At 38.1% G+C, this 16,837-nt stretch overlaps 2 protein-coding genes and 1 pseudogene across 4 annotated transcripts; 1 reads left to right on the forward strand and 2 right to left on the reverse strand.

Moving 5' to 3' along the window:
- Positions 1-867: 867 nt before the first annotated feature.
- Positions 868-6,288, reverse strand: LOC137745611 (low-specificity L-threonine aldolase 1-like). Of its 3 annotated transcripts, none has more exons than XM_068485587.1 (12): positions 6,214-6,288; positions 5,905-5,965; positions 4,690-4,781; positions 3,458-3,914; positions 2,504-2,615; positions 2,323-2,373; positions 2,158-2,229; positions 1,940-2,072; positions 1,772-1,830; positions 1,556-1,656; positions 1,374-1,440; positions 868-1,283 (listed from the first exon to the last, which is right to left on the reverse strand). In XM_068485587.1, the coding sequence occupies exons 4-12, from the start codon at positions 3,898-3,900 to the stop codon at positions 1,242-1,244; spliced, it is 1,080 nt and encodes a 359-aa protein (XP_068341688.1). In that variant the 5' UTR covers positions 3,901-3,914; positions 4,690-4,781; positions 5,905-5,965; positions 6,214-6,288; the 3' UTR covers positions 868-1,241. The 3 variants fall into 3 exon arrangements, with proteins under 3 accessions (XP_068341688.1, XP_068341689.1, XP_068341690.1); XM_068485588.1 differs by having other exon boundaries at positions 4,690-4,799; positions 6,214-6,253; XM_068485589.1 differs by lacking the exons at positions 5,905-5,965; positions 6,214-6,288 and having other exon boundaries at positions 4,690-4,877.
- Positions 2,893-2,989, forward strand: LOC137746348 (U6 spliceosomal RNA; annotated as a pseudogene).
- A 2,972-nt stretch (positions 6,289-9,260) lies between the features above and the next one.
- On the reverse strand, positions 9,261-14,367 carry LOC137745003 (cell division cycle 5-like protein). Its single transcript, XM_068484846.1, has 4 exons — positions 13,943-14,367; positions 11,931-13,640; positions 11,068-11,349; positions 9,261-10,440 (listed from the first exon to the last, which is right to left on the reverse strand). Exons 1-4 carry the CDS (start codon positions 14,117-14,119, stop codon positions 9,673-9,675), a joined length of 2,937 nt encoding a protein of 978 aa, XP_068340947.1. The 5' UTR covers positions 14,120-14,367; the 3' UTR covers positions 9,261-9,672.
- Positions 14,368-16,837: the final 2,470 nt, after the last annotated feature.

Here is a 16,837-nt window from a genome sequence, read left to right on the forward strand (position 1 = left end):
GTGGGCATACTGATAGCTTTATGGCACAAGTCCTTAAGGGCAGGTTTACTCAAGTGTCATTCCGACTATGTAGCGACTTGCAATCAACAACAGAGGCCTAGAATGGGATATAAAGATGATCAGGACGACGCTTGGCGAGACTGGATGGGATAACGGAGGTTCGGGTGGGACACTCGGCCTGCATAAACCTAAAAAGGCGTGCCATACCAAATGTAAAAATGTCACTTCACTGTCAGAAGCCTGGTCGAATGGATGGAAAGATGTCAACACGTTAGTCCAAGTTGGTGGCACATTAAATGCAAAGATTAAGAGGTTCCAAGGTAGGAAGGACTATATAAGGGGGTGAAATCCTCCAACATGGGGGTTCGAAAAATAAAGAAAGAGGAGTGAATGTAACACTATATTTGCCCTGAAGTTAATATATATGAGCAACACAGTGGACGTAGTCCAGTTTTAAACGGTGAACTACTTACATTTTAGGGTCCAATTTAGTACAGTCTATATACCAAGCTCACCATGAGTTCATTGTTCTAGTTTGTTAACCTTACAATTTTGATCGTTAGCAATACCTAAATTCAAACACGAGTTTGTATTAACACCAAAGGGATTTGACTCAAATATAACATTTGATCTAAATTTTTCGGGCCAGTAGCCTCAACTCCAAAGTGAAATAGCAAGAAAAGTCTTTCAAAGATAATAGTAAATGGTGGAAATGTCGCAAGCCACATCGCGTCGCGGCCATTTTTTTTTTTTTTAAACATAGCGGGCTTACCTTCGCGGAAGTCTCACGTGGCTCCCGTAGTGTTACAACTTACAACACGTTGTTCCCAAAAGGCAATGGATTTCAGTTCTATATCATGTAGAATATTTTTCAGACATAATATATACATACATATATATATATATATTTATTTTCAAAAGCTTACGCTACAATGTGTTGATGCTTAAGCTATAGCACAGCGTATATAATCTGCAACGCGATGAGGTATTGCGATTTAAAACGTTGATAGGTAGTAAGGGAATAATACAGAGAACAGAGAGCTAGCTAGCATTTCCCCATGATGTTTTTCTTAAAAACCAGAAGAAGAAGGAAAAAAAAACATTAAATTGATATAGTCTCCCTCCATAAAACCTTGTAAATGAAACAAGCACAGAAGTCTCCAGCAGGTTTGGGAAGAAGGAATTATTGCTGCCCCTCGACGCTTTAAACATCTTCAACGAAGCAGATGGAGCGTCTCCAATTAGTTTCCATTTTCTTCAATGACTCCACCAGTCAGAGCTTTCTGTAACATTTGCAAGAAAGAATTCAGACGTAAGTTTGGGCGAAGAGAAAATGCAGTTGGAAATAAGGTGTAGAATGTGGTGTAATTTACCTGAAAGCAGGATAGAGTGTATTGCACATCACTTGCAGAGATTTGATGGTGGATAACGATCCTAATGCTGAGGGAAAAGAAAATGAAAATTCCGAGATCAAGTTTACATATTTTTCCACTGGTTCTAGAGAATTTAATGCATATGGATCGTGATACGGAGATATTTGAGAGGTGAAGCAAACCTTGACGAGCTCTCTTGCATCATGAGTATACCATGTTCTTCCAAGTTCTTGACTAGTTTTTCGGTAGTAACATTTGAGCCCTCTTCGACGTGTATGTATAACTGATTATATAAAAAAAGCCGTTACAATTTGCAATGGAAACGAAGCAGGGTTATTGAAATTCAAACTCGTGCTAGAAAACTACTGCACTCCAATTAAGTAAACTATAATACTCACAATGTTGGTCTCCACGGAAGCGACATCTACACTCAGTCCTTTGATTTGATTTAGTCCCTCTGAATTTATAAGATGGAAACATTAGAAAAGCCGTAGATAGAGCTTGAGAAGAGAAAATGATGATTGTCCTCCAAATAGGGTACATGGAATTGAGTAGACAGAACGTACCTGCTAAAATCTTAGCTCTCTTGTGATCAGTCTCAAGCTTCGCAACATTGTTATGTAAACCGACCAAAGCAGCAGCACAAAGGATACCAACCTGTCTCATTCCGCCGCCTAAGGTTTTCTTGAGCCTTCTAGCCTAAGATCCGAAGACAGTAACAAATCAAATTTCAAAGAAAAACGAAAAGATGTGATGTTGATCTTTAACAGGGATTTTGTTGTACCTTAGTAATAAAGCTTTTCGAACCAACAATGACAGATCCAACAGGAGCACCAATACCTTTTGACAGACATACCTAGTTCATCAATCAGGCTTCGGTTAATGAATGCATATCATGAGGACTTGACTGAATAAAGATTACTTAAAAAGCCGTGTATAGGAATTATACCGAAACTGAATCAGCAGCCTGCACAAGCCTATCAACAGGAACACCGAGTGCCTGTAAACGAATATTGCATTAGACACTGAGGATTCTGTAATGTGTGATGTTGGTAATTGCAAGAATCACACAAAAGGAAAAGAGAATTTCAGATGATTGAAACACTAAATGCGCGAGAAACTTTACTCACAATTGATGCATTGAAAATTCGAGCCCCGTCAATGTGGAGCTTCAAACCATGTTTCTTGGCTATTTCTCCCACTTTGTCTGTGTACTCTACAGTAAGGCATCTACCACCGCAGCTGCATTTGGAAATTCATACCACTTATATGAGTTACAAGGCATTTCAGACCTAAATTTTTAAGCTCAAAGAGGTATAATCGTAGCAAATTTTCGGAGTATCCACTGCATCTTGCAACTAGTTTTCTTGAAATTATAGGATCCAAAGAGAACATTCTTCACTGAAATGTAGGACTTATTGAGTTGATATAAGTTATTCGATTTTGATATTAAGAAAATAGAGCAGATTCTTCACAGGAGAAATAAAAATCATTGAACTGTGGAGGAATAGAAAAACAAGAATACTAACATTAGTTAACATTTGAACGGGACAGAAGATTAGCACAACCCCTGCGCAAGGATGACATGCACAAATCGAGGAAAAACAAACATATGAAGGATAACATATGGGATAGTGAGAAACAAACACATTTGGTCATTTAAAATAATTTAGTTAAGGATTCTTATGAGAAGGGAGAAGAACTTTGACTACATATATGCAAGTTGAACTTAGAAAATTAATTAAGGATTAATTAACGATAAGCTCAAGATTATAATATAAACCAAGTACCATCTTTTGTCAGTCCAACAAAATAGGCATAATATAAAATGACCCCGAGTCATGACATACGTATTTAGCAGTCCACCAGCTATTAAATAAAATGGCCCCAAGTACCATATCTATCTCTTTACGTGTATGTCTACACTTAGTGACCGGAACAATCTCACGAAGATCACAAACTTAACACTTTACGTTGTTCCAAAGTCCACCCAATTTTGTGCATCAACAAAAACAAATAACTTCGTTAGCATATCTTAATCTGCTCAAAAATGTGGTTTTTTGGCTATTAAGATAAATCCTTACTTTGCATGAGAATTTTCCAAGCAAATAAGCCTTGTCGTCGGATACACAAGCTCCCCTCTCGGATCTCTGATGGAGGCTTCGATCGCATCAAGATCCATGGTTCCGTCTTTGTTGTTTCTAACCGTTCTAGGGTGCACACCACCGATTGTGGCGATGCCTCCATTCTCGTAAATGTGAATGTGAGAATTGTGTCCGATAATGACTTCACTTCCTCGGATGTCACAGTGCACAAGTACACTGATGAGGTTTCCCATTGTGCCTGACGGAACAAAAAGTGCGGCTTCCTTCCCCATGACCTTTGCCATTTCTGACTCTAAGCGGAATGCCGTTGGGTCAGCTCCGAGTACATCATCGTCAACTTCAGCCGACGCCATTGCAGCCCGCATTGTTTCACATGGTTTAGTGACCGTATCTGATCGGAGATCCACCGTTCTAGTTACCATTTTCGCCGAAGAAACTAATCCCAATATATCAAAATAAAAAAGACACAGAATCAGTTAATGTCTACTGCAGTGCCCGGATAAAAATATAGAATTAACAACAACAACGATGAAGCCTTATCCCATTACGTGGGGTCAGCTATATAAATCCTAAAACGTCACTAACTAGATAAAAATACAGAATCAAATGATTAAGTTTACATAAACTGATGCTTACAAAGTTTGTTTTCAGCTACCATTGCTGGATGCTTCACCTAAATATCAATTAGAATTTTGGAAGAATTTGGGGGAAAAAGAACACTAAACTTCTCTTTTTTTAATTTATTTTTTTATCAAAATTTCCTTAAAAATGAATCTTTTTGAAATATATAGCCAAAAAATAAACTAAAAAAAACTCTGATGCGAAAAACTTTCAGTTATGTTGACCCTAAATTCAAGCAGGATTCAACCTTACTACTCTATTTGTAGCGTTTTTATAGTGGAAGATAACAGAACAAAACATGCAACGACCAAATTGAAAATTCCCCAACCTTGAACCCATTTCTATGTGATTAGACCATGCAAATACACTTAGAACTAGTCTACAGGAAATTTATAAGGGTAGCGAGGGTAGGGATTTCGCACTCTCTTTTTCTCTTTATGTACTTTATCTTTTAATTATTCTTTCATTTGTTTAATCCAAAGGATAGAAAAACTGAGAAGAGTGCGTATAGAAAAAACACGAAAACGGAAATCATAAGAGAGAGAGAGAGAGAGAGAGAGAGAGAGAGAGAGAGAGAGAGATGTGCGTACCAGTGCAAGCTAGCTCCTTCTCTTGTTGGCTTTCACCAGAGGATCTCCCTCTCCAATAAATTAAGCCAAAAGCACCAAAGCTTTCAGCAAAACTGCAAAAGCACTTGTTCCTTAAATAATCAGTGCAAAACCAGCTTAGAAACACAACTGAAAACCTTGATGAGTTATGATGGAAAAATGGAACTTGTATACATGGTGTGAGGTCAACAGGAAGCTACAAAAGTACAAAGTCTTCAAGAAACTTCCAAGAAAACCTCACCTAACAAACCATCAAATAAACTAGTGGTGTGTTCCCACCACCAAGAAAAGGTTAAAAGTGATTCAGAAGGATCACGAGAAAAAGCTCTCCAGCCAAAAAAATGGTTCCATGCAAATCTAGCAAGTTGACAGCTTTAGCAATCTTGCAAATGATGTGGCTCCTATACATATACAGATTTTTTAGTATACCGAGACCACGATCCGATACATCAAATGTTATTATGAGAGGCTTTTAATCAAAAGATTTTGCAGTTACCCTTCTGATTTCTTTCGTTTTTTTCCCATTTCAAGTTTGGTGAGTTAATTAATTAGGTTGACGGGGGATGTCGTCACATTTTGGCTAGAACAGATGAGCTCTCTCTATGCTAAAGAGTTCGAAGCTCGAATCACCAGCCTAATAGTTTAAATTAGTTTTTGTTAATTTGGAATCCAAGTGGACCAATGTTGAAGGAGACCATTGGAAATGGTTGAAAGCTTTGTATAATTGTCATCATATAAGGGACCGTTCTACTTTATGCTTTGCAGGAAGATTCCTCCTTGTACCATATAAAGTATGAGCCATTACAATTTTGATGCGGACATTGAAGTTAACAAGTATGATAGAATATTCCAATTTGATGGCTCAAAACTTCGGTGTATTTAGACATTAATTGATTTGATCAGTTTCAAAGGGTTTGTGACATCTGTGAAATTGATGGACTGTCTGATTGCTTTAAAAATTTACATATGTGGAATCGAGATCCTCCCTTGATCTCTATGTCCAGAGCTCAAGCATCTGGAGATCCGGGTTGTTAAATAGAGAGAGATTCGGATCTTTGCTTTGTGTGAGGTGGACCAGTAGAATAGGCTAATGAAGGCCGTCAGATTAAAATGAGTGGTCAGTATATATGGGTCCGTCTGCTTCGCATATGTGAATTATGATTATAGAATCAGATGATTGTGAAGAAAAAAGGGTACCTTTAAGCTGAGTAGAGATGATGAAAATGAACAAGTTTTAGCTAATCGATTGCAAGACCTCCTAAAAAGAGCAGGAAGAACAAAAATCACTCAGTAATATACAATAGCTTGTTGCAAGAGAAATTTTAGAATAGACCGGCTCATGCCATGGTCGATGTATCTTTACTCAAAGTTCAAGATTTTTAGTTGTTGTATTTTTAACCGTTGTAATCTTAGTTAAAGATCCAACGGCTAAAAATCCTGAACCATAGCATGGACGGGTCTACTTAAAAAAAAAAAAAAAAAATGTTGAAAGATAGACCATCATACCTGTGGCCTGTGGGAACTTGGCAAGAGACAGAGAGACAGAGAGACGGAGACTCTGTGTGTGTGTGTGTGTGTGTGTGTGTGTGTGTGTGTGTGTGATGTGGGAGGAAGGGTGCTTTTAAGGGGCAGCTTCAATGAGCTTATCCAGCAAGAAGGAAAGATCAAACTTTCTTTCTTCTAATTAGTTGGACAAGTTATCTGCTAAGTGACCCCAAATCTGTCTTCATTCAATGTAGGAACCAATTGTCTTTTTTTTTTTTTTTTTTTTTTTTTGTTATTCTATTGAGGAGAATTCTGTCAGAAAATGATTTTCACACATTTTTTCTCTTTCTTCACATATGTGTTTAGTTGTTTTCTTATATTCTTTAATTGTTTTTCGTTTTTTCAAATCCGAATGATATTAACAAAGATATGTAACCATATAAGGAAAGAAAAAGAGTATGACATTTACTTTGTATTCGGACTTTGGTCTTCTTTCAACATCTTAAAACAGAACTACCACTTGAAATTTAATAATAACAATAAGCAAATGACCAAATGAAGGTCTGTATAATATACTTGCCTCCTTATTCTCATTTATTAGCTTTTTTTTATTTAGTGTACGTAGGGGTATATTTGAAAATTTATGAAAAATATGCAAAATTTGATCAATTTAATAGGACATAAGTGTCATTTCCCACACTCCAATTGACGAGGATCCACGACGAAAAAGGGCCGTTGGATATATTTAATGTGATCGAACGGTTGAGGATAGAATTGAATCCATTCGTTGATTCAATTGGACCCAAGACAAAAAAGGGCCATTGGATATGTCTGATGTGATCCAATGGTAGACATTAGAACTGAATTGAAACCAATCCATCCGTCCGTTGCAGTAATGATCTAACGGCTCAGAGTCCGTCCGTTTCCTTTGCCACTCCTACCTAATACAACCAGAAGTGTTCATAAAAGCAGACAGACACAGACCAAAAAATTAAAAATAAAAACTTTGAACTTTCCCGCGGTTTCAATCGAAGAAGATGAACGACAACGTGAATGGCAAGGTCGGCGAGATGGAACGATATATAGTTGGCCATTTCACTATAATGATACTCAATATGTATCATGTAGATTTGCTCGAACGTTTGCTTTCGTAGTGTGCTCAAACACCACAATAATTTTGAAGGAAGGTATGCTGAAATAATGATTATCATGCAGATTTGCTCGAACATTTGTTTTCATGGTATGCTCAAACACGATAATAATGTTGAAGGAAAGTATGCTGAAATGATGATTATTATTATTATTATTATTATTATTATTATTATTATTATTATTATTATTAATAAAATTATGATGATGATCATCATCATGTATCATCATCATCATCATCTTAATAATAATAATAATAATAATAATGCTCAACATTTGCTTTCGTAGTATGCTCAAACACCATAATAATGTTGAAGAAAAGTAAGCTGAAATAATAATAATAATAATAATAATAATCATAATACATGAATAAATACTACTTATCATAAAAAGAAGACTAAACCTCAAAAGAGAAATCGTTCTTACCCTGTTCATACCCACAGTATCCTCAGAATTGTAAGCTCGACTTATTAGCAATCCTAGGAATGTGGAAGATTTCGAGAGCATCTTCAAGGACGCTACTGTTGAAGGATAGGATTTGCTTGGCAATGTGTATTCTTAGTGACTTTTCAGTCTCTGTTTTCACGTCCCACAATATCAGATTAACTTGCTTAGAAAGATCATGGAAGACTGCATTGTTCGTAAAGTTCGCCCTGTGTGTCAAATTAAAAAGTATAGAATGATGAATCAAGTGGTGAAGAATCTTGAGGCTATTGTAACATCCCATATATCTTAGGGGTGTGGACCTTCTATGCCTTATATATATATTCTCATCTTTACCTAGCATGAGGCCTTTTGGGAGCTCACTGGCTTCGGGTTCCATCGGAACTCCGAAGTTAAGCGAGTAGAGCGCGAGAGCAATCCCATGATGGATGATCCACTGGGAAGTTCTCGTGTGAGTTCCCAGAAACAAAATCGTGAGGGCGTGGTCGGGACCCAAAGTGGACAATATCGTGTTATGGTGGAGTCGAGCCCTGGATGTGGTGGGGGCCCGGGGCGAGATGTGACAATTTAGTATCAGAATCAATTCCTGGCCGGAAGTGTGCCGACGAGGACGTTTGGCCCCTAAGGAGGGTGGATTGTAACATCCCACATCGCCCAGGGGTGTGAATCCTCTATGCCTTATATGTATATTCTCATCTCTACCTAGCATGAGGCCTTTTAGGAGCTCACTGGCTTCGGGTTCCTTAGGAACTCCGAAGTTAAGTGAGTAGTTCGTACAAGAGCAATCTCAGGATAAATGATCCACTAGGAAGTTCTCGTCTGAGTTCCCAGAAACAAAACCGTGAGGGCGTGGTCGGGGCCCAAAATGGACAATATTATGTTACGGTGGAGTCGAGCCCATAATATGGTAGGGACCCGGGTCGGGATGTGACACTATAGTGGGGGTTTTCAATCGAAATAATGTTCTAGTAACAAGGATACAGTTGTGAGTTATTTTAGGAGTTTTTGGTCATTAATCGTGATTTTTATTGCTTTAATTTATCTATGCGGTTGTGAAAATTGCTTTCACAGACTTCTATTGCAAAAATTATCAAGTGCAAACAAATAGTATGAAGTTACTTATCATAAAAAATCGAACTGAAATGCTAGCAGATTAAGTTATCAAAGCAATGATAACTAAATCTTATTCTACAAGTTAGCACGTTCTTAAGTTCGAGATCATCACACAATGGTGACAAAAGGAGGTTGAAATGCATCGGAGTTCCTAGCCCCCGTTGGCGTGATAATGAGGTAATTACAAGATTGAGATTATGTACTACTTAATCGACGAATTTAATTGAAATTTAAACTTTAGACTGAGAGCAACTGTGGGAAGAAAAGAACAAAGTGTGTAAAATCACTTTTAACATGGTGGAGAACTACAGTACTTCGTGGTTTTAGGTGCACTTTAGGTGCACCAGTATCTCATGAGCAGATGAAGGTACAAAATCCGTTTCTTTGTTTCTTTGAATCTCATCCGTTCATTACATTGCAGTATACAACAAAGATTCAGTAAGATGTCCAAGAGACCCTAGATATTCTCAAAACGAAGAGATTCCAAGTTCTTAAATCTCTTCTTTTTCAGTCAACAATAATATAGTTCCTCAATCTGATAACAGTTACACCGTAAAAAAACCAGAAAACGATCTTAATTGTTCTTTCAGATGAAGCATATGGATTTTCCAGAGTTCTGAAATCGAAAATGACAATAACATCCCAAATTCATGAACCAGGATACAGTTTTCGATTGACTATAGCATATCTGTAATCTGCTTGCACCTGGTAATCCGTTCCAACATTTTGATTCGCTAAAGCTCATCACTGAAACCAGGCTGAGTTCACTAGAGTTTAGATTTGTGGTGCTGCATTTTCAGTTGAATTCACCTCTCCCTCAACAGAAACAATCTCGGCAGTCCCGTTAGCAAAACCATCGTCCCCCGCTGCTTGGACAGTGCCTTCAATTTCTGTCACGTTCTGTGGCATCTCAACTTTTTGATCCTTAGATACATCAGGATCATTTACCTTCAGGTTTTCAGATGCAACCACATTGTCGGAAACGTTATCTCCCTCAACAGCAGAAGGCATGTTATCAGGTAAGTTTACATCATCTGCTGGCGTCGCATGAACCTTTTTGGCATCAATGTCCATATCACCTTCTGGGCCTGTTGAAGCCTGTTCTTGCACACCATCCATTTGTTGATTTGTTGCTTCACCATCAGATGCACCACCGGGAACAGCATTTCCAGGCTCGTCTGAAGCAGTTACAGGATCAGGATTTTCAGTTGTCTGTTGAACAGTCACATTTGCTGTAGCCTCAGCCAACTCCAGATCAGAATTCCTGGCAGCAATTTCTTGTTTTTCTGCTTCTGCTCTGAGTTCATCCATGCGCCGCTGTCCCCTTTCCACCTCAACTACAAGATTGCCATACCGCTTCTGTAGTTGCCTCTCAAGCTCCTTTTGATTCTGAACTTCCTCCCAGATATTATTTATCCGGTGTGTTGCCGCTAATCTTTCTTGCTTCTGTAAAGCTTTAAAGCACTCAAGTTCTTTTGCAGCAGTGTCGATCTGCTTAAACGTTTCCTCAATTTTTGGCCAGAGTCCCTCTTTAGCCCGCATCTGGACAATAAAAAAAGTGCAAATAGTAAATAATCTATAAATTTGGCTTTAAAAAAATGATGAAATGCAGCAAAGGTGATTGTAGGGTATTCTTCTTTGGGATTGCAACACCCTTTTTTCTCCTATTGCAATCACTTGTTTATTTCTGGCCTTTGGATTGAGTGAATCAGAGGAGAATAGAAAGGCAGAAATAAAGGGTGGCACAAGGAGAAAAGGGGTGTGCAGATATCATTTCCCTATTCTTTTTAGCAACTCTATATGTCAATGTTTTGGGTTCTGTGCAACATCAGATGGTGATGAATCTTATTCAATGCCAAAGGTTAAATATAAGGAGTCCAATGTCCAGCATCATTTCCTTGAATAATTGTTTAAAGCCCGCTTTTGAATCTTGCACAATGCTCAAATTTTCGAAAGTGCACCAAAATTTCTGTTAATTTACAGTTCTAAAATTGAAGTAATAAAAAGCCCGCTTTCAACTCTCAAAGGGAACTAACGATGTGAGCTCAAGATGGAATAAAAAAAACCAAGAAATCAGCATAACATGTTCGAAAAAGATGCACCCAAAGCCCTTGCTCTAACAAAAAAAAAAAAAAACCTTTCTATAATCAAAAGATTCAGCAAGCATACCTCATAACCATATGTGCGAACTTTAACCTTGTTCTCAATGCTTGCTGCCTTCTGGATATCATCATCCATCTTCTTCTTCACATTCTCAAACTCACTCTGTAAAGCTGCAAGCTTCTCCATATTTCCAGCAACACTTGATAGACCATAAGCGCCACGAGTAGGGAAGTACATGAGATCGTTCAGGCAAGTTTTGTGTGCTTCAACAAATTCATCAAGGGATTCGTTTTCATGCCTCATTGCAACACGAAGAATTTCTGCATCTTCCTTTATCAATGAATCAGCCTGCAAATAACACGGCGATCATAAAAAATACGGAACTATATAATCATTAGGCATGCTCATGCTCATAGTCTGTAAAAAAAACGTCAGGTCAAAATGTACAGATAAACAGTCGACAAATGAATTGAACTAAACACTAGTCTCACTCTCTCATATAACACATCAGATATTTCTGCACGGGAAGAAAAATATTTTATCATATATATGTTGATATACATAAATTATTTTTTTTATACAAATCTATGTCGAAACTTGGAATACATAAACATGAATTATGAATTCATGTATTTTAACAGATCAAAATATATCACCCTGCCCACACAGCTGCTTTTAACAGTGCCATTGCTACTCAACCAAACGTAATGCTTAAACACAATAAGATGTTTGCCAACCCAGATACGCAAGAACCATTCTCTATACTATATCAATAGAAAATGAATTGTAGAAACAAAGGCAGTACCACCACGACCAAGCATCTTTGTCCACAATATAAGGGTGGATACATATGAAAACAAGACAAAAATAACCTTACAAAATCAGCACTTAAAGAAAAGGATAACACATACGAGGAACTAAAAACATACCTCTTTCAGTTCATCTTCTTCAAAACTTTCAATCACAGGGACAGAAGTAGTAGGTCCATTGGCACTGCGCTTGGAACCTTTCTTTTTCCGTTTGTCTACTTTCTCAGTAAATGGATACTTGGCATTATCGTGCTCTAGTAGGCTAAGAAGTTCTACTTTAACCATTTCATCAGCCTGCTCAATAGGAGTAGGAGGAACAAATGAACTCCTATCTCCATCTGCTTTTATCAAGGAATTTCTGATGAGATCCAATGAGGCAGCAGGAGGTCTAGGGAGCTCCCTCTGCAATACTTTCGATCTCTTCCTAAGTAATGCTTGCTGGCGTGCTTCTTCCTCGGCCCTTTCTCTGGCTAGCCTATCAGACATGTCTTCTTCAATCTTCTCCTCAGGTTCTTCAGTATCCTCTGGAACTGGTTGTACGACAATCTGGTACTCATTCTTAGGCTGTGGTAAACTGCCAAAACCAAACTGCAAGTTTCTACGCTGCTCCAGTTTTGCACTATTAGGTGTATCTATTTCTTCATTGATACGAAGCTCATCCCTAATGGGAGTCCCCTTTGGGGTCATGCCAAAAGAATCCCTCGATGGCGTCATGCCAACTCTAGGCGTAAGACCTGTTCTAGGTGTAAGACCACCTCCAGGAGTTGCAGAAGGAGTAAGCATCAGATTTGGCGTTTGAATTTCCTTTTTTCTAGGAGTGACCCCTGAGAAATCTGATGGGTGTAACTCTGGATTATCTCCTCCTAATAATGGTGTCTGTGACTCTCTCATCCTGGCCAAATTTTCTGCTTCCATCATGATAGCATCACCCTTACCAGCAGGTGTTCTTTGAGGTGTTCGTGAAGGTGTCATTCCTAGCCTTGGTGTCTGGGAATAATTTGCAAGAAGAGCTCGAGTTGCACCGCTACCTTCAGCGAATTCTTCAACTGCAAGATCATTAGCATAACCCATCTTTGCAATTTCCTCCAATTCATTGTCCGAAATTTGGGGTGCAGGAAGCATCAGTTTTGATCTCTTCCTAACTGTTTCCGGATCATTCATCTTGTTGGCTTGCAGTATAGCTGATGGAGCATCCTGCCTTTGAGCAATTTTGTTCTTAGCAATATCTTGCTTTCTTAACTGCGCTTCCACATCAATCCTTCTCTTTCCCTCAAGTTCCTCAATAGTCGTAGGGAAGTTAGGCTGCTCCACTGGTCTATCTTCATCAGCAACATCATAAAAGCCTGGAGGAGGCTTCTTCTCAAAGGGAATTTCCGCATTGTAGTCTATTCCCTTCCTTTTCCTCTTTCGCTGCCTAGTATCAATGCCAGCAGCCTTTAATTCTCTCCTTTTCTGCAGCGAGGCAAGCCTTCTGGCCTCTTCAAGCTGTTTCTCCCTGGCTTTCCTTTTAGCTTTCTTTCCCCTAGTGTTTGCTAACCGAGCTCGTGCCTCTGAAAGCATCTCCTTCTCATCCTCATCCATATCAACAGGATCAGGACGAGCAGGCTTCGACTCGGGATTTGGGTCAATCTCTCCAGGCCGCAGTTTCCGTGGATCATCACCCGGTTCATAATTCTCATCCTTAACACAGGCTGCATCAAGCAACTTCTCATACCGCTCGAGGCACTGCGACGGAGTACGACCAACAATTGGGGCAATGGTCCTCCATTGTGTAGGCATGAGCTTAGCAAGATGCAGAAGCTTCTCATCCTCTTCTCTAGTCCACTCAGTCTGCAAGAATCGGGGGTTAATGAACAGCATTACAAATTCACCCACTAAAAAACCCTGCTAAAAACAGCCTACTACAACAAATTTCATAACTTTCTCCCACCTCATTGCAAATCAAATATTTAAGCATCCAAAATGAATGCGAGCATAACCAAACATTATAAACCCTAATCGAAATCGGTTCCCACAATTAACAAACAAAACCTATGAGCTAAAGTAGCAATTTTTTGACCATGTAACATTCAAAACAGAACACAAATCACAATAATGCATAAAAATTATCAAAAAATAAAGAAAAATATTACCTTTTTGATGGAGGGGTCGAGCCACTCGTACCATCTCGCCTTACACTGCTTAGCCGATTTGCGAACCAAGAGCGACGAGATTCGAGCCCACTGGTTCTTCCCGTACTTCATGACCGCCGCCTTGAGGATCTCATCCTCCGTGTTCTTCCACACGCCTCCTTTGATCATAATCCTCATCTTGCCCTACTTTTTCTTCGATTCAAACCCTAATAAATTGACGATTGGTACCAAAACCCTAGGGTTTTCGACTGGGACGCGACGGAGAAGGTGATCGGAAAATCCCCCGGGGGTTTAAGAATCGGTGACTTCTGGATTTGATAAAACCCTAGCGCGCGGGCACATCTCTCTCTCTCTCTCTCCTCTCTCCCACTGTGATATTTCAGCTCTCTGTAATTTGAGAAGAGCGGATAAAATTTGGAGATCTGAAAAAAAAAAAAAAAAAAAAAAAAAAAAGTTACTAATCGTTTTGGAGGAGGGAAAGGGAATTACAATTAGAAGTTAGCGAGTCCGTATGGTTTTAACCCGACCGACCCGACCGAGATATGAAATATGGGTTTGATATTGGACCAGCCCAAACTATTTGATCTTGACTGAATGATAGTAGTACCATGTCGAGAATGTTAATTAGACGGTTAAACGGTTTATGATCTGATAGAATTTTACAAGGCTGAACAAGAAAGTAACGGTCCTGATCATTGTGCAACATTGTAGTATAAGAGAGCTAATAGCATCCGTCAACTATCATGCACAACATGAATTAAGATCACTACGTAAAAGTCACAGGTTTTCTTGACATGGACAGATCCACATAGGGATCTAGGTGGTCTCAGAATCCTTGAAAGGCCGGGGAAAATACATGTGAAGGCTCTTTGGGAATCAAATGTCTGACATGGAACATTTTTGTGTCCATCAAGTAATTGATAAAATGCCTTCTAAGGAATATCTTGGCAGCATTTGGTAGGGTATGTTAACAACACTCAGTGTTTGGCATTTGTTGACATGCATGAACACAAATGACAATAGAACCACAAAGTGCTCAACAACTTTCCTCACCTAATTTTTTTTGCATGCTACACGCACCATTAACATACACAACCTTAAAATTCTAGATCCAACACTGTTTCATAGTCTCTTCTTTATTGTATATTGAAATTCTCATTCATATATTTGTTATAATGCTAACCATATTTAACACAACCTTTTTAAAACTGAAACCAAAATTTCGAACTCTTCTGCTACTCTAACTTTGCTATGCATCTCCAGCATGCAGTACTACACTTTGAAGGTTCTCATGCTGTTACAAATAGGTCGTACCAGAAATCCATGTCTTCAATATTGGTCACCAACATTTTTCAGGATCGGTATGGCAGCGTTGGAAGAGAAAGGAGGCTGAATTAACCCTGGAAAAGTACTTTTTGAAAACAAGTGCTTCTGATGATCATGATTGTCATCCAGTCTAGAAAAGGTTCCTGATGCTTCTTGTATTGGGAAAATTGGTGCATGTTAGCTCGGACATTGACGTTCGAGTCTCGTTTCTTCAAACGAGAGTTACAGTAATTCTTTATTTCATTGTATGTCCGGCCTGGCAATCTTGACGCGATGGCAGACCATCTAAAGACAGTAATCAACAACATCGATTAATTCTAGGATGGTGATTCAGTCACACATTTTTTTATTTTTAATTTTACTATTAAGTCTATTATTAAGAGTAGAGACTCAAACTATTACATTAGTTCAGAGAATGGAAAGTTTTGAACCCAGAACGCATGTGTACAAACCTAACACATTATATACTAAGACAATTCAGTCAGTTAAGTATATGTACTATGAAATGAATTCTATACAAACCCATTTTCAGGGACCAAACTGATTGTTTTTCTATTTTACATTTTGATTGAAATGTCCAATTTCAGGGGCAATCTTGATGAAAAAAACCCGCTAATAATATTAAGTCGTGTATAAAACTCATCTCTCTCGAGTTTTATACATCTACTATCCATGCATGACGTATATATCGATTGAGTAATGCCATACTATCTAGTATCTAATCATGATCAATTGATCATCATATATTTTATATTTTAAGGAAATAGTTTTGAATAAATCAAAGAAAAATTGAGGGATAATATTAAACAAAAGGATGAGAAGATGGTCATTGATGTCAACTTCATACGGCTGGTGCTATTCCAAGTGAAGTGAGAGATTTTACGTTCGAATCTCATGAATGACAAATTCAATACCAAATTAAATTACCTATTGTGTAACTTAGCCGAACTCCTTCTCCTTCTCCCCTTAATGTGTAAAATATCGATGTATTAAAAAAAAAAAAAAACAAAAACAAACAAACAAACAAACAAACAATTTGTTTTTTGGGCCAAGGAACAAACAATAATTGACTACTTAATTATTATGAGATGTCATTTATCAATGGATTTCCCCCCAAAGGAATAACAAATAAAAAAAAAAACTTAAAACTTATTTGGGGAATTCCTCTAATTTAGTTGTTGAGTGTACTTTTGCTCACGGTACATTAAGTGTAATAATTGGTTGAATTTTTTATTTATTTCAAGTTTCCTTTAAATTGTATACACTTGTATACTAGGTTATATTCTCAACACACTAAAAAGTCTCGTCAGATGGTATTAATACTCACCACTCTATTATTAAAGATGAGTTTATATTTCGAGATTTGTATATTGGCTAGACACAAATCTCCAAATTTAAACTCATTTTACTATGAGTGAGCAAACTCATATTCCCCATTGTTTATAATAATCAGAAGTTGAACTATATACTAGCTCACTTGTAAGAATATTTATATATATAACAGTGGACAACGGAATACATATTCATCACAGTAACCACTTACCTGAAGAAGGCTTCTCGCTAGGGTGA

Source organism: Pyrus communis, chromosome 9, assembly GCF_963583255.1.
Source record: "Pyrus communis chromosome 9, drPyrComm1.1, whole genome shotgun sequence".
Classification (NCBI taxonomy): Eukaryota; Viridiplantae; Streptophyta; class Magnoliopsida; order Rosales; family Rosaceae; genus Pyrus; species Pyrus communis.

Excerpts from the sequence above, each read along its gene's own strand:
- LOC137745003 (XM_068484846.1), bottom strand. The coding sequence starts at position 14,119 with ATGAGGATTATGATCAAAGGAGGCGTGTGGAAGAACACGGAGGATGAG. Across the intron at positions 11,350-11,930 it reads AAGAAGATGAACTGAAAGAG|GCTGATTCATTGATAAAGGA; the intron begins GTATGTTTTTAG and ends TGTTATTTGCAG. Across the intron at positions 10,441-11,067 it reads TTCGCACATATGGTTATGAG|ATGCGGGCTAAAGAGGGACT; the intron begins GTATGCTTGCTG and ends TTTATTGTCCAG.
- LOC137745611 (XM_068485587.1), bottom strand. The coding sequence starts at position 3,900 with ATGGTAACTAGAACGGTGGATCTCCGATCAGATACGGTCACTAAACCA. Across the intron at positions 2,374-2,503 it reads GAATTTTCAATGCATCAATT|GCACTCGGTGTTCCTGTTGA; the intron begins GTGAGTAAAGTT and ends ATTCGTTTACAG. Across the intron at positions 1,441-1,555 it reads ATGCAAGAGAGCTCGTCAAG|CATTAGGATCGTTATCCACC; the intron begins GTTTGCTTCACC and ends CTTTTCCCTCAG.